Here is an 18,851-nt window from a genome sequence, read left to right on the forward strand (position 1 = left end):
CTCAGCCAGGGCCAAGGTATGAGCGTTTATACAGTTCTCCATCGCGGAGCGCGTACCGAGCAGATTTACGTTGTATCTTTCTCGCTTCGGCTCGGTCCTCGGGGAGGATTCAGCTTTTTCCTTCCCCTGCCTCTTGAAGTACCTCCCGAGTTCTTCGAAGATGTTTGGGTTATCAGCCACGAATTCGGCCATCTTGGCGATGGCGTTTTCGTTGTGGGGCTGGGTCCTTGGGGACCCTTGTTCTTCAGAAATACGATCTTGCTGGGCTCCGGACGTCTACCCAGCCCCGGTCGAGGGAACTCTTCCACTTTTGGAGCGCGTGGATCTCATTTTAGGTAATCTGTTCCCAGTTGAACCGACCAGAATCAGGCTCCTCTGAGATGAAGTGAGGTGTATCCTCATGTCCGAAGTGAATGGCGGGGCTTCTCCCCTGGGATCACTCCGACGATCAAGTTAGTATGAGAACGAGAGAAAAGCAGTAGTATTGTCAAATGAACAGTATGCTTACTTGCGAAATGTACAGGAGGGGTATTTATAGAGTGGGAGTGGAGGTCAGGACAGAGGGTTCATGCTGGTGGGACCCATGTCCTGACATTACGGCTCTGTTCCCTGCCAGGAGGCCTGACTCTGACACTGTAGCCGCCTGGGCTGGATGACGGGGGTCCTGCGCAGTAGTCATTAAGATCACCCAGTGCTTTTCAGATAAAGCACTGGTCCTGGATGTTGTCAGGGGTGTTGACATCATCAGCGTCTAGCCGAGGTGGTAGCCTGGGGTGCAGAGGTCATCCAAGTAGGAGACCATGGACCGAGCCGAGCCCAGGGTCCGGATCGGGGAATGGCTGTGTTCGTGTAGGAGACGAAACGAGGTCACCTCGGCCACAAGGTACTGCCGAGGTGAGCACCCTCACTCAACAACCATTTTATGAATACAACAACCCGACAATGGATCAAGAAATACTCCATCAGTAAACCAACCTTCTCTTCGAAAGTATGATAATCTTTATGACCAAGCAGTTGTTCGAAAGACCGTAAACTAGGTTCTAAACTACTACTAGAATCTACATGTTCAACAGAACAATCAGTAGTAGTTGTAGTTGAGGTCTTCACCTTGGGAACAAATTTTGTAGCCTGTTTACAAGTATATTTGCATTTAGACCAACTTTTGCCAGTTTGAAACGAAGCATTTGGGAAACGAATATAGTTTGGATTTGCAAGATTTAGGGTTTGAAACCTGATTGGGGTGGAATAGGAAGCCAACTGAGGATTTGTAGTCGAAACCATAAAACTGGCATTTAGTTCCATCCCGCTAATGTTGTTTATGTTCTCCACGGACTAATATTTTAATACTAGGCAATTCTTATTGCTTTAACTAGTGTGGATTGAATCATAAGAGATGTAGAATCCTAAGTTCGGAAGGGTTTTTGCAGTGTGTTACTGAGTGGGATTTAATAATGGTAACAATTCATGTTATCGAAATCTTTCTTGTAAAGTTGCAGTAATGGTAATCGAATAGTTAAACGTACCCAAAGATTTATATTTGATTCTGTGGACAGTAAAGGCACCGGACCTGTAATTATAATGGCAGCATATATTACCTCTGATGTAGTGTTGCATTTGGGAACCTCTATGTTCCAACAGAATAATTTGATGGTGTCACTCAATCATTCAACACATTAACTTGTGTCCTGAAATTTACTAAGTATTGCATTTCTATCATAATTTCTTTATGGCTTGAACCAAGATAAGGTCTGTTGTAGACCTGTTCCATCCATAGATGATCTCACAAGCATGCTTGTGAGATGGTCCATGGATGGAAAGGGTCCACATCAGAAAAAAGCTCAGCAAGAAGATACTTTTAGGTTGCAGCCCTTGAATTGTGTGGGTAGTCAAATTCTAAAAGAAAGTTAAGAAACAACACCTTAACCAAAGGGCGTCTTTACCTCCTAAATTATGAATAGAAAAAATTGCTTCAGCAACATCATACATAAACAGAGGTTTTACATTTCATCTGGAATTAAGAAAATAAAGCAGCTCAGGAATGAATGCAGCACTGACTGATGGAACTGCTGCCAGGCACCGGCAAGTCAGTAGAATTTGCTGATTGTACTTCAATTCATTTGGATGTAGAGTATCAGTTCATATCATTAGGAGTATAGTTTCATAGCTTGCAAACTTCCATGAAGATCATTAGGAGTATAGTTTCAATGGATGGAAGTCTTTAACTTTTCCCCAAAGAAAGACTTGGATGCATAATCAAAGAACTTAGAAAACCAAAAGGAAAGCAGGGAATTCATCTTTTAACAAACTTTACACTAGACATACCCCGGCAAAGTAATAGCACTTATCATGGGATTCAGAAAACTAAGATGAGCCAATTGCCTAGCAGTGGAAATCGTGGGACTCAGAAAACTAAGATGAGAAGTAATATTATTTACCTCCTTCTGATTCTATGGAAATGGAATTAGATGGCTGTATGAAGTCTCATGAAAGTAGTGAACCTTCTTACTCTCCTTACCACACCAAAGGAAACTTGTATTACTACTCGTCTACTCCTTATTGTAATTGGGAGCAGTTTATTAACTTCCCAAGTTCTAAGTCAGTCCAATCAGAATTTACTGCATCCCGAGTAAAACAAGCCTGTCATCTTAGTTGAGCTCTACCGCATTTTGAAGATGCCCTATAAAACAACAAGGTAATTTTCTTGAAAAGCTTGCTGTTTTTTAAAAGGACTACTCAAGCCTCTGTAGTTATGGTCAGAAATTGATGTTTTGAGTTACACTTAGGATAAAAATCATACCTGAAAGAAAAGTCAGTTCTATTACTTGCGGCAAACTTTCTCTTCTGCTTATGCTAGTTTAGTAACTCCAGGAAAATGAGGATATGAAATCTGAACAACCCTTATGATTGAGTAGAAACAGAAACCCATGTGTCTCTCATACCTTCAGTACTTCTCAGACGCCCTTGAGCAGCATTGTAACGAATTAAACTGTAACTAAAGGATGAATAAGGGTATAGACTAAATCAGGTTGACCTTTGGATTGTCAGTAAAATCACTTCATTTATACTTTAATTCTGTGATATGAAAGTAGCAAAAATGTGATATGCTACTGTCATGTTTGTTTCTAAAGTATCATGATTTTGATGGGTGACTGAAGTGGACATGACAATTTTCTTGCGAACTGTAAAAACAAATCTCTGCAGAATTTATTTGGTCAAGGTTATTCTTGTGCAAAAATACTAGGCCTAGGATTGAAAGTTTCTCCAATTGATTCCTGGCAGTAGACAAGTTCAAGTCGACCTAGCAGCTATACATATATATAGCTTTGTGCTTTAGCTGCTCCAGTTGAAGCATGAATGCAGTTCCGGGGTCATGCAGTAAATTTACACAACTGAAATTCAGTGAAGTTCTTAGTCTCTAAGCCAAGGTTACATTGTAAGTTCTGGATGCTGATGATCAATCTATTCTAGTACGCTCGCATACAATCATGGCTCAAAGCTATGTTTTAAAACTCAGACCGGACCGGCCGATCGAATTGGAACCAGCCGAGTGTCCGGTCTGAGTTACTCTAAAAACCCAGTCAAACTCTAAAAACTCGATTGTTCTAATTTCTTTATATTTTCTTGTTAAATATATTTGAAACATCAAATATATATGAATATACTTTTATTAATATTAACATGCTCTTAGGTATTTTACATACAATATTTTAATTTTTAAATAATTTTTATTTATGACGTCATCCGGTTCAACCCCGATCGAATCCGATCAGATCCATTGATCCTTGACCCCTGAGCTCGACTGAGTCGATACTCTGATCGAGTCTGAAAACATAGGTTCAAAGTCACGGTCGCGGTCGGGAACGTTCCACATCGATCTTGGTATATCGGTCGCGGGTTCAGTAAGACGCAAATTTTGAAACATTTAATATTCTAAAAATTGTTAATAATATAAAAAAGTATGCTAAACAATAATAATAAAAAATAGCAAAAGAAAATTTGTAAAATGTACTATTTGTATACATATTAAATACAATAAGTACTTTTAATCATTTAATGCAATGGCATCACAAACAAAATTAAAATAACACAGACCACAATTTTAAAACTAATAATTGCAAAAGTAATATTAACCATTAACAATACAAAATAAGAATTTATTTATAGCATAAAGTTGGAATAATTTCGCTTATTTCATCGTCAATCTCCTGTCAAAAACAAAAAGAAATCATATTAAATGAAAGGCAAATATGTAAAAAAAATATTATTACTTTATATTTTCGTACCTGTTAATATCAAGTAGAATAACGATGTGGTTCAAAATTACCTTTATTTCTAGATGAACAGTAAAACAGATGTGGAAGTGGCATAGGACCTTGAGTAGATAGTGTAAAAGAGCTATCTGGTGTATTTATTGAATGTAAAGATTGACTAGATGTTTCATAATCATTAGACGGAAGAACTTCTGGATGGGAGATGAATTGCTAAATATGGTGGTAGCATCCAAACCCTCGATAGTTAACACTATCGCTATAGTTAACACTATCGCTACTACTATATGATGCAGTAGAATCATGACCACTATTGGAATCAAAAGAAGAACCGTCATGAGATTTATCTATTTCTTTTTCATAGTATTCACTACTATGAATGCTAGTAGACCTTTCAACTTGTCCAGATCCACCAAATGACCCATATTCACTGTAATAGTCAGGGGTGATTCCATATGATTGGTCGTAACCATATCCCAATTGACTAGTGCTTCAGTTTTGGATAGATTCATACTCATAGGTTGGGTGTATATCCAAATTTTGCATCTGCTTATCGACTTTTCTATATCTTTGTAACCCTAAACAGTGGGAGAAAGTATCCTCACTCGAAAATTGGGTTAAATTATTGAGGAATTGACGTTATGCTTCTATGTCAGAACGATAGTCATGATTAGTATCTTGAGTGGCATAATAATTATCTTGTCTTTGAACCTATGACATACCTCCTATTTGTTGGCAATCTTGAATGTAACCACCACTGCGTTTCAAAGAATTGTCCCCTCCATTTCCATTGTCACCATTGTCATCATCATCATTACCACTGTCACTTTTATTCGAAGAGGATGAAACAATATGCTTACTGGTTTGTTTAGTCTTACTTTTCTGCTTCCTATTTGATGATTCAGCAACCCTTTTCTTATTTTTTTGGTAATATATTGGGACAATGTATCACCAAAATCATCATTGTCATATTCTTGATATTCACCACTTTCTGATTCAATTTGACGAATGCCCTTATCCAACCAATCCAGATTATCTTCAGGCAATGTGGATTGTTCATTTTCTCTTATCCAATCATCCAATATATCATCTTGATGAAAAAATGTGATTTAAGTCAATTGGGTTGTAGAAATCATCAGTATCTCTTTGATGCATCAAAATTTTTCACCTTTAATCGCATATTGTAATGCACAAAACTAATTTATGCAATTTTTTAACTGCCAAACGGTTACGTAGTTTTGTATGAATTAATGACCATATACTCCAATTTCGCTCACAACCAGAGGATGTGCAGGTTTGACTCAATATTTTCACTGCAATTTTTTTTTAGATTTGGCGCATATTCACCGTAGTTAAACCACCATTCATCTAAACAAACAAAGTAATAATAATAATAATTCATTATTATTATTATTATTTTAAGATTATAAAAATATTAACTTCATTAATATGATTTAAATATTTATATAAGTATGAATTAAGTTGAAATCTGGTAAATATTTCGATAATGCTCTTGCTGCAATAACACTTCCAAATCCTCCTTTTTTGTCTACAAAAATTTTGATCTACAAAAATAATATATACATTGGTGTTAAAATTTTAAAATTTGTTCATGAATATAAATAAATAAAATAATCAAAAGAACACCTTATTTATTGAATCAACTTGTGCATCTAAATTCGGCTCCAACTTTGCAATGATTTTTTTAATCCTTTTCGAACATCATCCAGATTAAACACACAAGTTCCAGAATATTGAAGGATCGGGTTCAAAAAATATGCTAAATACAATAAAATCACAAAATTAGAAAATAAATAAATACATATATATTACATATTTAAATTGCATGTAATATTTTAATTACCTGCTGGATGTAAATCACAACGAAGTTAGTTGTACCATCTATTATCAATCACTTTCCAAATCTTTTTCCAAGATTTCACCGACTTTTGAATAGCCATTTTTGCTCTATCCTTTGCTTCGTAAATAATTGGCAATATTGGTTTATTATCTTTATCAATAGTTTTTAAAACTTTGACCAGAGGCTCCATTATTGCACACTCATTTCTAACATTTTTTCAAAACTTCTCTGACAATATCAACTCAGCTACTTAACAACTTCTGTTTTTCTCTTGGTAGTGTTATTGAACTCTGTCCATTTATCTGAGGTGCATATTTTTTTCAGTTCTGTAGAATGCCAAAAAAGACTTTCCATAGAAATGAATTCAGTTGCAAATCTAGTGATACCTGGACGTAGCATTTCCCTTTTTCTTATATATATCTTCATCAGATTCACTATTTTGTTGTTGTTATATATGAAACTTGTTATCTTCTTCCCTTGAGTAATAGTTTCTTTTATATTATCTATCTTGCCAATATCTTCCAACATCAAATCTATACAATGAGCAGCGCAAGGTTACCAGAATAGATTTTTTCTTTTTTTTCATCAACAGTTGTACAGCTGCTTTCATACTAGATTCGCTATCTGTCACAACTTGCACAACATTGTTTTCTCCCATAGCCTCTACTACCTTGTCTGTTAACTTGAAAATATATTCAACAGTTTTCTTGACATTGGTACAATCAACTAAACTATGATATATTATATGCCTATCACAGTATACCATAAAATTTATTATTGGATGTTTTGTATGGATACTCCACCCATCACACATAAGTGTACAATCAAAAGTTGAAAATTTATCATAAATATCTCCAAAATATTTCTCAGGCTCTTCAAATTTTCCATCTAAATATTCATTTTCAATTTGATAAACTGAAGGGCTTTTAATACTACTACTAGTTTTGACAATTTTATCAATCATCGATTGATAATAAGGATCGTCAGCTGCATGAAATGGTATAGCATTGAAATGAAAAAATTTTGAAATTGCTTTACCCACTCTTTTTATATTTTCCCCTGCAAACATTGATTTGACTGATTTTTGTTTCGAAAGAAACATATGTGAGTTAATTCCTTTGCTTGTCATTTCATCCGCTTGTCAGACACTAAAATTATGTGACAATCCTCTTTTATTTTCAAAAGTCGTTGGTTTTGAAGTGCCAGCACTCATATATCCTAGAATTCACAATGTTTAACAAATAAAAAATGAATAAATAAATTACAACTTTATTTAATTATATTTAATAAAATGACATCAAATTTGTTATAATATTTTAGTTTACAAATAATACCTGACATAAACATAGAAGGTCGACTCTCAGATATTGAATGCCTTCGTTGTTCATCTAAAAATTGCAAGTATTGGCTCTCTCTTATTGCTTGCTTCATCTGTTTTTTTCCCAACGCCATCCTGCTTTCTTCATCAATTTCAAAAATGTCTTTATCCTCCTCATCGCCAACTATGTTGAAATTACTATATGTATTTTCTTGTTGCAGAGAGTTTAATATTTCTTCTTTTTTTTTTTAATTGTAGCTCTTTGAACCTTAGCAGCCTTTAGATGCATTTTTATTACATCTATAACTTCTCTTGGTGCCCTTGAACAAGTTTCAACTTGTCCTATGACATGATCGACATGTTCTTTCAACTTTGTAATGCCACCATGCATTACTTTTCTACAATAATTGTATCTCACAATTTTTCTATTCCCACCTATGGGTTTATCATGTTCCCAATCAATATCCTTGCTCGGCATTGGAATTGTTACACGTATCAATATAAATGATTAATTCATCACAAAATAATTAAAGATATATGAAAAAAATACAACAAGTAGTTTAAAACATTTTGTAATAGTAATAATTTATTTCTATTATATTAATAAGTTAAAAATCTTATCTATAATGTAAACCCGCTATAATGATCATTTGTTCATTTATTAGAAGAACTTCGAAATTTTAAATGTTTATTAAAATTATTACTGCATTTTAGAAAATTATTCAAATAGTTGGACCATTATGATTATAAGTATAATTAATTACTATTATAGCTAAAGTCAATAAACATGAAACTTCTACTAATAGTTATTTCGTAAAATTAATTACTAGCTAGAAATTTTATATTAAAAGATATAACAGTTATTTTAATATTTTCACTAAATATCAAATGAATTTGGACTAATTTATTGTGTACTTTGAATTATATATGAGATAAGTGTTAAACTTGTGTTTAGCCCAAAATAAATTCCAACAACACAAATTAGCCAGATAAATCTAAATTTCTAAATTTTATTTTGGACACAATCATAATTAATCCAACCTTGACCCATTACATAAGCGCTATAATTAATCCAAATACGTTTCTAATTCATATCTACTAATGAGTATAGAAAAACTTAAAGAAATAAATTCATACCTGCTAACCGACGGGAAAAGTCCTTATTTCAAAAGAAAGACCAAGGGAGGGCAATGAAAGGGCCACTGTTGCAACTATAGCTGACGACTAGCTATTTTCGATAGGAAAGAGAAGCTTCATCGGTAATCACAAATTCCAGTTCTCCGAGTTGATTCCTACTATTTTAGGTACTATCTCGCTTCCCTAAAAGTGTCCAAATAAGAAAAGAGATGAGAGAAGTATCACCAAATTTCACCTCTCATTCACTGAAGTTTTGGGCATCTTCTCCTCTGCACCTCCTTCTCTCACTTTTTCTGTCACATTGGATAGCTGTCGCTTTTAAAAGAAAAGTTGGAAGTGATAGCTTTTGAAAAAAAGCAAAGTGGTATATTATTGGTGTGTTCATGTATCAAGTACATATTTAGTAAGGTACATATACTTGATACATGAACGAAGTTGAAATAATATTACCGCATCTTCTCACATGATCAGTACTTTGGCAAATTTATTTTTATTTCCTAGTGAATGATTTCGATATTGACTTCTCCTTCTCGCGTGTTGGGACCTACCAGTAGTTGACAAAATTATTTTTCTCTAAAAATATGTGGGTCAGTTAGATCTATTGAAAAATTTGGAGCACAGTTAAAATATATAGGTCCATTACAAACATTTGTTTGAATCATAGAGAGTAAAGATGTTTTAGTTGCAGTAGAGAATTTCCAATTTGGTTCAATCATTGGTGGAAATGGTTTGGACTCCAACCAGAAATTCTACCTCCCCAGGCTGCTATCTATGAATGATTGCATAGAAAAGTAATAGTCTTAATATAAATGGACTTACAAGAATATTGAGTGAGAGTAGACAACAGAAGCTTGATAGATGCAAAACCTTGAATCTTCTTTATTGAATATAAAAAGTAGGGATGCTTGAATACAAAGGAGTGGTTGAACTTGAAAAGGATGATTACAAAGTAGGGAGATTTTAACTGATCTATGGTCGATGATTTCGCCGATGCCTTTCTTCTGAATTTTGATTCTATTTATAGAGGCTCGGGACTTCTCATTTCATCTTCATTTGAATTTCATTTGTCTTTTGAGTCGACACTTTATTTATGGCCGACATCTTTTTCAAAAGTCATTTGGATCTTGTCCGCATGGTCCTCCGAAAGGATCGAAAGTAGATTCAGATGATTCTGCTGACTCGTCAATTTTGTTGGTTTCTTCTTTCTTATCCTGCTTTTGCAAATAGTCCAAATATTCTTTGAGTAGTCTTGGATCTTGAATCATCTTTTTCATCAGAAAGTCATTTGAACTTGCCTCGGATACCATCTCGGTATCTTTTTCTTTTTCTTTCTTTATTGGAGTAGTTGTTGGGGTAGGTGCCATAGTGGTTGAAATAGGTGGAGAAGTTGTTGTAGTAGGTACCGTAGTGGTTGGAGTAGGTAGCTGTTTTGTCCACTTGAGTTTGTCCCCGGTTGTTAGGAATCTGATGACATTTACTTGATCTCCAAATTCCTAATTGAATCCTGTCCACCATTTAATTTTGAATTCTCTGACCAATGACATTGGAAGTGGCTTTTCTAATTCTTGATGGATCTTGAAACTCCAGCAAAAAATCCATGGAACTTTGAACTCCATATGAAATAAAATTGACCTTGTATATTCTTCCCCCTTTGCTCTTTTTAGATATGTCTGAAATCCCATGAGCACATTTGGAGGTAGAATTTCTGGTTGGGGTCCAAACCATTTCCACTAATGATTGAACCAAATTGGAAATTCTCTACTGCAACTTTCTTTGAATGTGAAGAACCAGGAATGATTGAATGGTCTAAAAAGGAAAGCATGATACCATGCCATTTTGTAATCTTGATATTTAATCCATTTGGAATGAATCTTACTGAAAAGGATTTTTTAGAATAAAGAGAAGTCCATTCATTGGGAGAACAAACTTTCTTTATTATACATTTTGAATGGCTGACTATATTTGGATTTTTTCTATCTGGAATAGGAAATATTTCTACAGATTGAGTATATTCTCTAGTAAGAAAATCTGGTAATGAATTATTTTCTCCTTTAATGAATTCTATATCAAAATCAAAAACTGATAAAATAGCTTGCCATCTAGCAAATATTTGTTTTGAAACTATGTTTTGAACATCTTTTTGTAAAATCTCTTTTGCAGATTTACAGTCTATTCTTATTAAAAATTTCTTGTTATATAAATCATCCTGAAATTTTGATATACATAAAACTATTGATAAAATTTCTTTTTTAATTGTTGAATAATTCTTTTGAGGATCAGACCAGGTTCCTGAATGAAATCTAACTAACTCTTCTTTTGACTCTTCTAATTTTTGTTTTAATATCCCCCCATATCCTAATTCTGATGCATCTGTTTCCACTATCATGAATGCTTTAGGATGTGGTAAACATAAACATGGTAATGATTTAATTTTTTCTTTTAAATATTTTATTTTTTGAGTATGTTCATCTGTCCATGGTTTTGGATTCTTTTTTAATCTATTAAATAATATAGAGCATTCTTGTCTTAATTTGGGAAAGAAATCTGCTATATAATTTAAGCATCCTAAAAATCTTTGTAATTGATTTTTATCTTTTATTTCATCTGGAAATTTAGAAGTAAATTCTAAAGCTCTATTGATTGGTTTTATTGTTCCTTGGTATATGTCATGTCCTAAAAATCTTATTTTTGTTTGGAATAATTTCATTTTTGGGGCAGAGACTACTAATCCATTTTTCTTGACTGTTTTTAAAAATATATTCAAATGTTTAAAATGTTGTTCTAATGATTCAGAAAATATTAACACATCATCTATATAAACAATACTAAAGGAACTATAAGGATTAAAAATGTCATTCATTATATTTTGAAATTCTGATGGTGCATTTTTTAATCCAAATGGCATTACTTTCCATTCATAATGACCGAAAGGTGTTGTGAATGCTGTTTTATATCTATCTTTTGGTGTTATTAATATTTGCCAATATCCTGATTTTAAATCAAATTTTGAGAATATTTTTGCATTAAATAATCTATTAAGCAAATCTTTTTTATTAGGAATGGGATATCTAATCCATTGTAGAACTTTGTTTTTAATTCTATAATTTTTTGTTGTAATTGTTTTACTTGTATTTTTAGATTATTAATTTCTGATTGAAGATCTTTTGTAGTTTCTTTTTTCATTATATTTATATTTGGATATTTATCTATTAATTTCGAAATACTAAAAGGTTCTATTATTTTTGGCATTTTATCTTCTTGAATGATTAAACTTTTTAATCTTTCTAAATATTCCTTTTTAGCTATTGGATCTTCTATTTTTTCTATTATATCTGATAAAAATTCTTTATCTTCTTTTTTAGTTATAACATTTATATATTTTGGAGTATTAGAACAATTACAATCTTTTTCACTTTCTGAACTAGTTAAGTCATTATAAAAATCATCTTCTGAACTTTGATCTTTTTCATTTATTAATAAGTTTATTAATTTATTTTTAATTTCTTCTTCATCTGCACATATCTCTGTAATTTTTTCTTTTAATTTACATTTGTTTGCTTTATGACATATTTTTCCACATTTGTAACAAACAATTTTTCTTTTTATAAACTTTCTCTTTCTATCTGGTTTATCTTCTTTAGGTCTTTTATATTTTAATTTTTTATTATATTTTTTAACTTTCTTTTTGTATGCTGATGGTGATTTAATTCTTTTGATTCCAAATGCATCACAAAATGATCCTACTTCCTTGGTTTTAGAACCATATTTTATTTGTAATCTTAATTCTGAACATAACATTAATCCTTCTTTTTTCACAAAAGCAAATAATTGTCCGAAAGTAATATTTTCAAATGAAATTACATCTGTTCCCATTTCTTTTGTAAACTATCCATTATTCTTTGTGAAAATAAACTTGGTAATCCTGTTATAAATCTTTCTTTCCAGAATGAAGCATTACAATCTGGTCTTCTTAATACATTTGTTAAAAACATATCTTTATACCATCTAAAGTCTGATAATGTAGGGACATCTTAAATTTGTTAAAAATGTTTATTAGAATTTAATTCTTCTTTTGGATTTCCTATGAAATTACATTACTATTGTTACTATTAAGAATTCTGCAGCATCTGATGTATCTGAATATTTCCTTGATCATCTTCAATTTCTTGGTTATGTTCTAATATTGATAGTTTATCTTGTAATGTTTAAAGCATTATCCCACCAATTTTTTAATTGTCCGGTAATCCTGAGACTAATAATGTTGCAATATTTCTTTCTTGAAAGTATTTTTAATTTTATAAGCTAATCTAGCCATTCCCATTTCTTGCAAATTATTTAATACTTCATATTCAGCTTTTCCATCTATATTCCATTCATAAATTGAATCTCCATCATATTTGGTGGTACGAAATTTTGATCTTTCTTCGTATTGAATATCTGGAGGACTAGGTCTTGGATAATAATTTTTTGTACTTACCATTTTCCAATTTTTATTGGTATTATCATTTATCCTTCTTCTTCTTATTCTATTTAATTGATTTTCTCCTTCTTCTTCAAATTGAGTTTCTATAGGTAATATTATATTTTCTTCTATATCTGAATTTATTGATTCTTCACTTGAATTTTCGAATTCCTCAGTTGAATTTTCTTTTATAATTTTGTCTAAAGTATTTATCTTGGGGGTTGAAGGTTTTATTTCCGTAATATTTTGTAAGGCTTGAGATATTTTATTTAATAGGTTATCTGTATTAGTTATTTTTTGATTATTCATATTTTGTACTAAATCTTGTTCCTTTTCTTTTGTCAAACTTCTAGGTTGGAAATGAGGTGCTGAAATATCATTAGGGAATTTTAAATCTGGTTTCTTTAATGTATCTATCTTTGTATTTAATACTTCCATATGTTGAGATATTGTATGAAGAATTTGATTTGTATAATTATTCTGTTGATAAATTTTTTTAATATCTTCCAAATTTTCTGAATTATTTGTACTTGATTCAGCTTCTCTTCCCTTTTTAAAAGGTGAGGCTATTACTTCTCCTTTTCCTATATTCAATTTTACTTCTTGTAATGGAGGATGTATGGATGTTATTATTTGTTCGTCTGTTAATTTCCATTTTTTATATAAATTAGTTTGAACATTTATTTGAGATGTATTATATATATCATTTATTCCTAATTTTGACATATAAAATGTTAGCCATGTAAAGAAAGGAAAATCAAATTTTTTCTTTTCTAATTCATTTTTCCATTCTATAATTAATTTGTTCTTATATTCAGATTCTAATTGAAAGAACCAAATTCTTTTTTCTGTATTTTCCTCATCTTCAAAATCTTCTTGTAAATATTTATGATTTATTAGATATGGTTTGTTTATTACATTTATTTCTCCCTACATTGTAATCATCCTTTTCAAGTTCAACCACTCCTTTGTATTCAAGCATCCCTACCTTTTATATTCAATAAAGAAGATTCAAGGTTTTGCATCTATCAAGCTTCCGTTGTCTACTCTCACTCAATATTCTTGAAAGTCTGATTTATAACTTCTGGAATAGGAGTTTTATATTTAAAATTTGAGATACTTTCTAAGGGAAAATTAATTTCAGTAGATTCATAATTTGAATGTCTTGCTGGTAACCATGAATAACTTGAACTAGGTCTTTCTCTTAATGAAGCAAATCTTATTAAAGTATTTCCATCAGGTTTTTCTATAATATCTTCTGCAGTAGTTTGTTCTATATTTCTTGCTATTTGTGGATTTTTTATTTCAAATTCACTTGGTATTGTTATTTCATTCCATTTTAATCTTTTTGGTGTATAAGTTGTAGGTCTATCTGCCTCTACTTGTAATAAAGTTGTCTCTTCTTTAAGAGTTGGAGTCATTATAAATTTAGGATTTAAATGTGATGATAGAGGTCTATAATATATTCTATATATTATTGCAAAATTCTTTGTGTGTTTTTCAAATTCATTTCCTTGTAGATGAATATCTAATATGACTGAATTCAAAATATGTGGGTCAGTTAGATCTATTGAAAAATTTGGAGCACAGTTAAAATATATAGGTCCATTACAAACATTTGTTTGAATCATAGAGAGTAAAGATGTTTTATATCGTTTGAGTCTTGTGTCTCTTAATGCTAAATAAAATATCTCAAGCCTTACAAAATATTACGGAAATAAAACCTTCAACCCCCAAGATAAATACTTTAGACAAAATTATAAAAGAAAATTCAACTGAGGAATTCGAAAATTCAAGTGAAGAATCAATAAATTCAGATCTAGAAGAAAATATAATATTACCTATAGAAACTCAATTTGAAGAAGAAGGAGAAAATCAATTAAATAGAATAAGAAGAAGAAGGATAAATGATAATACCAATAAAAATTGAAAAATGGTAAGTACAAAAAATTATTATCCAAGACCTAATCCTCCGGATATTCAATACGAAGAAAGATCAAAATTTCGTACCACCAAATATGATGGAGATTCAATTTATGAATGGAATATAGATGGAAAAGCTGAATATGAAGTATTAAATAATTTGCAAGAAATGGGAATGGCTAGATTAGCTTACAAAATTAAAAACTTTCAAGAAAGAAATATTGCAACATTATTAGTCTCAGGATTTACCGGACAATTAAAAAATTGGTGGGATAATGCTTTAACATTACAAGATAAACTATCAATACTAGAACACACCCAAGAAATTGAAGATGATCAAGGAAATATTCAAATACAATCAGATGCTGCAGAATTCCTAATAGTAACAATAGTAATGTATTTCATAGGAAATCCAAAAGAAGAATTAAATTCTAATAAAACATTTTTAACAAATTTAAGATGTCCTACATTATCAGACTTTAGATGGTATAAAGATATGTTTTTAACAAATGTATTAAGAAGACCAGATTGTAATGCTTCATTCTGGAAAGAAAGATTTATAACAGGATTACCAAGTTTATTTTCACAAAGAATAATGGATAGTTTACAAAAGGAAATGGGAACAGATGTAATTTCATTTGAAAATATTACTTTTGGACAATTATTTGCTTTTGTGAAAAAAGAAGGATTAATGTTATGTTCAGAATTAAGATTACAAATAAAATATGGTTCTAAAACCAAGGAAGTAGGATCATTTTGTGATGCATTTGGAATCAAAAGAATTAAATCACCATCAGCATACAAAAAGAAAGTTAAAAAATATAATAAAAAATTAAAATATAAAAGACCTAAAGAAGATAAACCAGAAAGAAAGAGAAAGTTTATAAAAGAAAAATTGTTTGTTACAAATGTGGAAAAATAGGTCATAAAGCAAACAAATGTAAATTAAAAGAAAAAATTACAGAGATATGTGCAGATGAAGAAGAAATTAAAAATAAATTAATAAACTTATTAATAAATGAAAAAGATCAAAGTTCAGAAGATGATTTTTATAATGACTTAACTAGTTCAGAAAGTGAAAAAGATTGTAATTGTTCTAATACTCCAAAATATATAAATGTTATAACTAAAAAAGAAGATAAAGAATTTTTATTAGATATAATAGAAAAAATAGAAGATCCAATAGCTAAAAAGGAATATTTAGAAAGATTAAAAAGTTTAATCATTCAAGAAGATAAAATGCCAAAAATAATAGAACCTTTTAGTATTTCGAAATTAATAGATAAATATCCAAATATAAATATAATGAAAAAAGAAACTACAAAAGATCTTCAATCAGAAATTAATAATCTAAAAATACAAGTAAAACAATTACAACAAGAAATTATAGAATTAAAAACAAAAGATTTAGAAATAGAAGCAAAAATAACTTTAATAAATAATCAGCCCTCAACTTCTAATTCTAAAACAGAAGAAATATCCATATCAGAAAAACCAGTAGACGTTGATCAATATTTAAATACTATAGAAAAAATGACATTTCAAAAATGGTTTGCTTTAGTAACAATTACAGTAGAAGATTTCAAAGAAACCTTTGTAGCTCTAATAGATAGTGGAGCTGATGCAAGTTGCATTAAAGAAGGAATAATTCCTACTAAATATTGTGAAAGGACAAAAGAAACATTGATGGCAGCAAATGGAGAAAATTTACAAGTAAAATATAAATTTACAAAAGGATCAATATGTAACAATGAATATTGTATTAAACATAATTTCATAATTGTAAAAAATATAAATCATGATATAATATTAGGAACACCTTTTTTTAATACAGATTTATCCATTCTTAGTAAATAATGAAGGAATTTCAATAAACATAATGGGAAAATTTATTACTTTTAAGTTCTTGACTCCAATAAAACAGAGAGAATTACAGACTTTACAAACATCTTCTATTTATAAAACAATAAATGCTATTACCAAAGTACAACAACATATAAGCTATATTAAAGAAGAAAAGTCTCATTTAAAAATTGAAGAACAATTAAAAGATATTAAAATACAAAAAAGAATATCAGAACTAGAAGAGTTATTACAAAAAGAAATTTGTGCAGATATTCCTAATGCTTTTTGGGATAGAAAACAACATATGATAGAATTACCTTATGAAAAAGATTTTAATGAAAAGAATATTCCAACTAAAGCTAGACCAATACAAATGAATTATGATTTATTAGAATTTTGTAAAAAAGAGATAAAAATATTAATAGATAAAAAACTAATAAACCCCTCAAAATCACCATGGAGTTGTTCTGCATTTTATGTTATGAATCAAGCAGAAAAAGAACGAGGAGTTCCAAGATTAGTAATAAATTATAAACCATTAAATAAAGTATTGCAATGGATTAGATATCCAATTCCCAATAAAAAAGATTTGCTTAATAGACTATTTAAAGCAAAGATATTTTCAAAATTTGATTTAAAATCAGGATATTGGCAAATATTAATAAATCCAAAAGATAGATATAAAACAGCATTCACAACACCCTTTGGACATTATGAGTGGAATGTAATGCCATTTGGATTAAAAAATGCACTATCAGAATTTCAAAATATAATGAATGATATTTTCAATCCTTACAGTTCATTTAGTATAGTATATATTGATGATGTATTAATATTTTCTGAATCATTAGAACAACATTTTAAACATTTAAATATATTTTTAAAAATAGTCAGAAAAAACGGATTAGTGGTTTCTGCACCAAAAATGAAATTATTCCAAACAAAAATAAGATTTTTAGGACATGATATATACCAAGGAACAATAAAACCAATCAATAGAGCTTTAGAATTCACTACTAAATTTCCAGATGAAATAAAAGATAAAAATCAGTTACAAAGATTTTTAGGATGCTTAAATTATATAGCAGATTTCTTTCCTAAATTAAGACAAGAATGCTCCATATTATTTAATAGATTAAAGAAAAATCCAAAACCATGGACAGAAGAACATACTCAAAAAATAAAATATTTAAAAGAAAAAGTTAAATCCTTGCCGTGTTTATGTTTACCACATCCTAAAGCATTCATGATAGTTGAAACGGATGCATCAGAATTAGGATATGGAGGAATACTAAAACAAAAATTAGAAAAGTCGAAAGAAGAGTTAGTTAGATTTCATTCAGGAACCTGGTCTGATCCTCAAAAGAATTATTCAACTATTAAAAAAGAAATTTTATCAATAGTTTTATGTATATCAAAATTTCAAGATGATTTATATAACAAGAAATTTTTAATAAGAATAGACTGTAAATCTGCAAAAGAGATTTTACAAAAAGATGTTCAAAATATAGTTTCAAAACAAATATTTGCTAGATGGCAAGCTATTTTATCTGTTTTTGATTTTGATATAGAATTCATTAAAGGAGAAAATAATTCATTACCAGATTTTCTTACTAGAGAAATATACTCAATCGTAGAAATATTTCTATTCCAGATTAGAAAAAATCCAAATATAGTCAGCCTATTCAAAATGTATAATAAAGAAAGTTTGTTCTCCTAATGAATGGACTTCTCTTTATTCCAAAAAATCCTTTTCAGTGAACTTTATTCCAGATGGATTTACATATCAAGATTACAAAATGGCATGGTACGTGCTTTCCTTTTTAGACCATTCAACCATTCCTGGTTCTTCACATTCAAAGACAGTTGCAGTAAAGAATTCCCAATTTGGTTCAATCACTGGTGGAAATGGTTTGGACCCCAACCAGAAATTCTACCTCCAAAATGTTCTCATGGGATTTCAAACATATCTAAAAAGAGCAAAGGGGGAAGAGTATACAAGACCAATTTTATTCCACATGGAATTCAAAGTACCAT

General features: G+C 30.4%; 1 protein-coding gene across 1 annotated transcript in view; it reads right to left on the reverse strand.

Annotated features, from left to right (window-relative positions):
* Nucleotides 1-532: 532 nt before the first annotated feature.
* Nucleotides 533-18,851, reverse strand: part of LOC113752133 (B3 domain-containing protein Os07g0679700-like) — a 22,873-nt gene continuing 4,554 nt past the window's right edge. Inside the window, exons 7-8 of the mRNA XM_027296265.1 lie at nt 976-1,128; nt 533-664 (exon numbers count right to left, since the gene is read on the reverse strand). Coding sequence (XP_027152066.1) covers nt 533-664; nt 976-1,128 — 285 coding nt within the window. The remainder of the gene's footprint in view (nt 665-975; nt 1,129-18,851) is intronic.

The sequence above is a fragment of the Coffea eugenioides genome, chromosome 11 (genome assembly GCF_003713205.1).
Source record: "Coffea eugenioides isolate CCC68of chromosome 11, Ceug_1.0, whole genome shotgun sequence".
In the NCBI taxonomy this organism is placed as follows: Eukaryota; Viridiplantae; Streptophyta; class Magnoliopsida; order Gentianales; family Rubiaceae; genus Coffea; species Coffea eugenioides.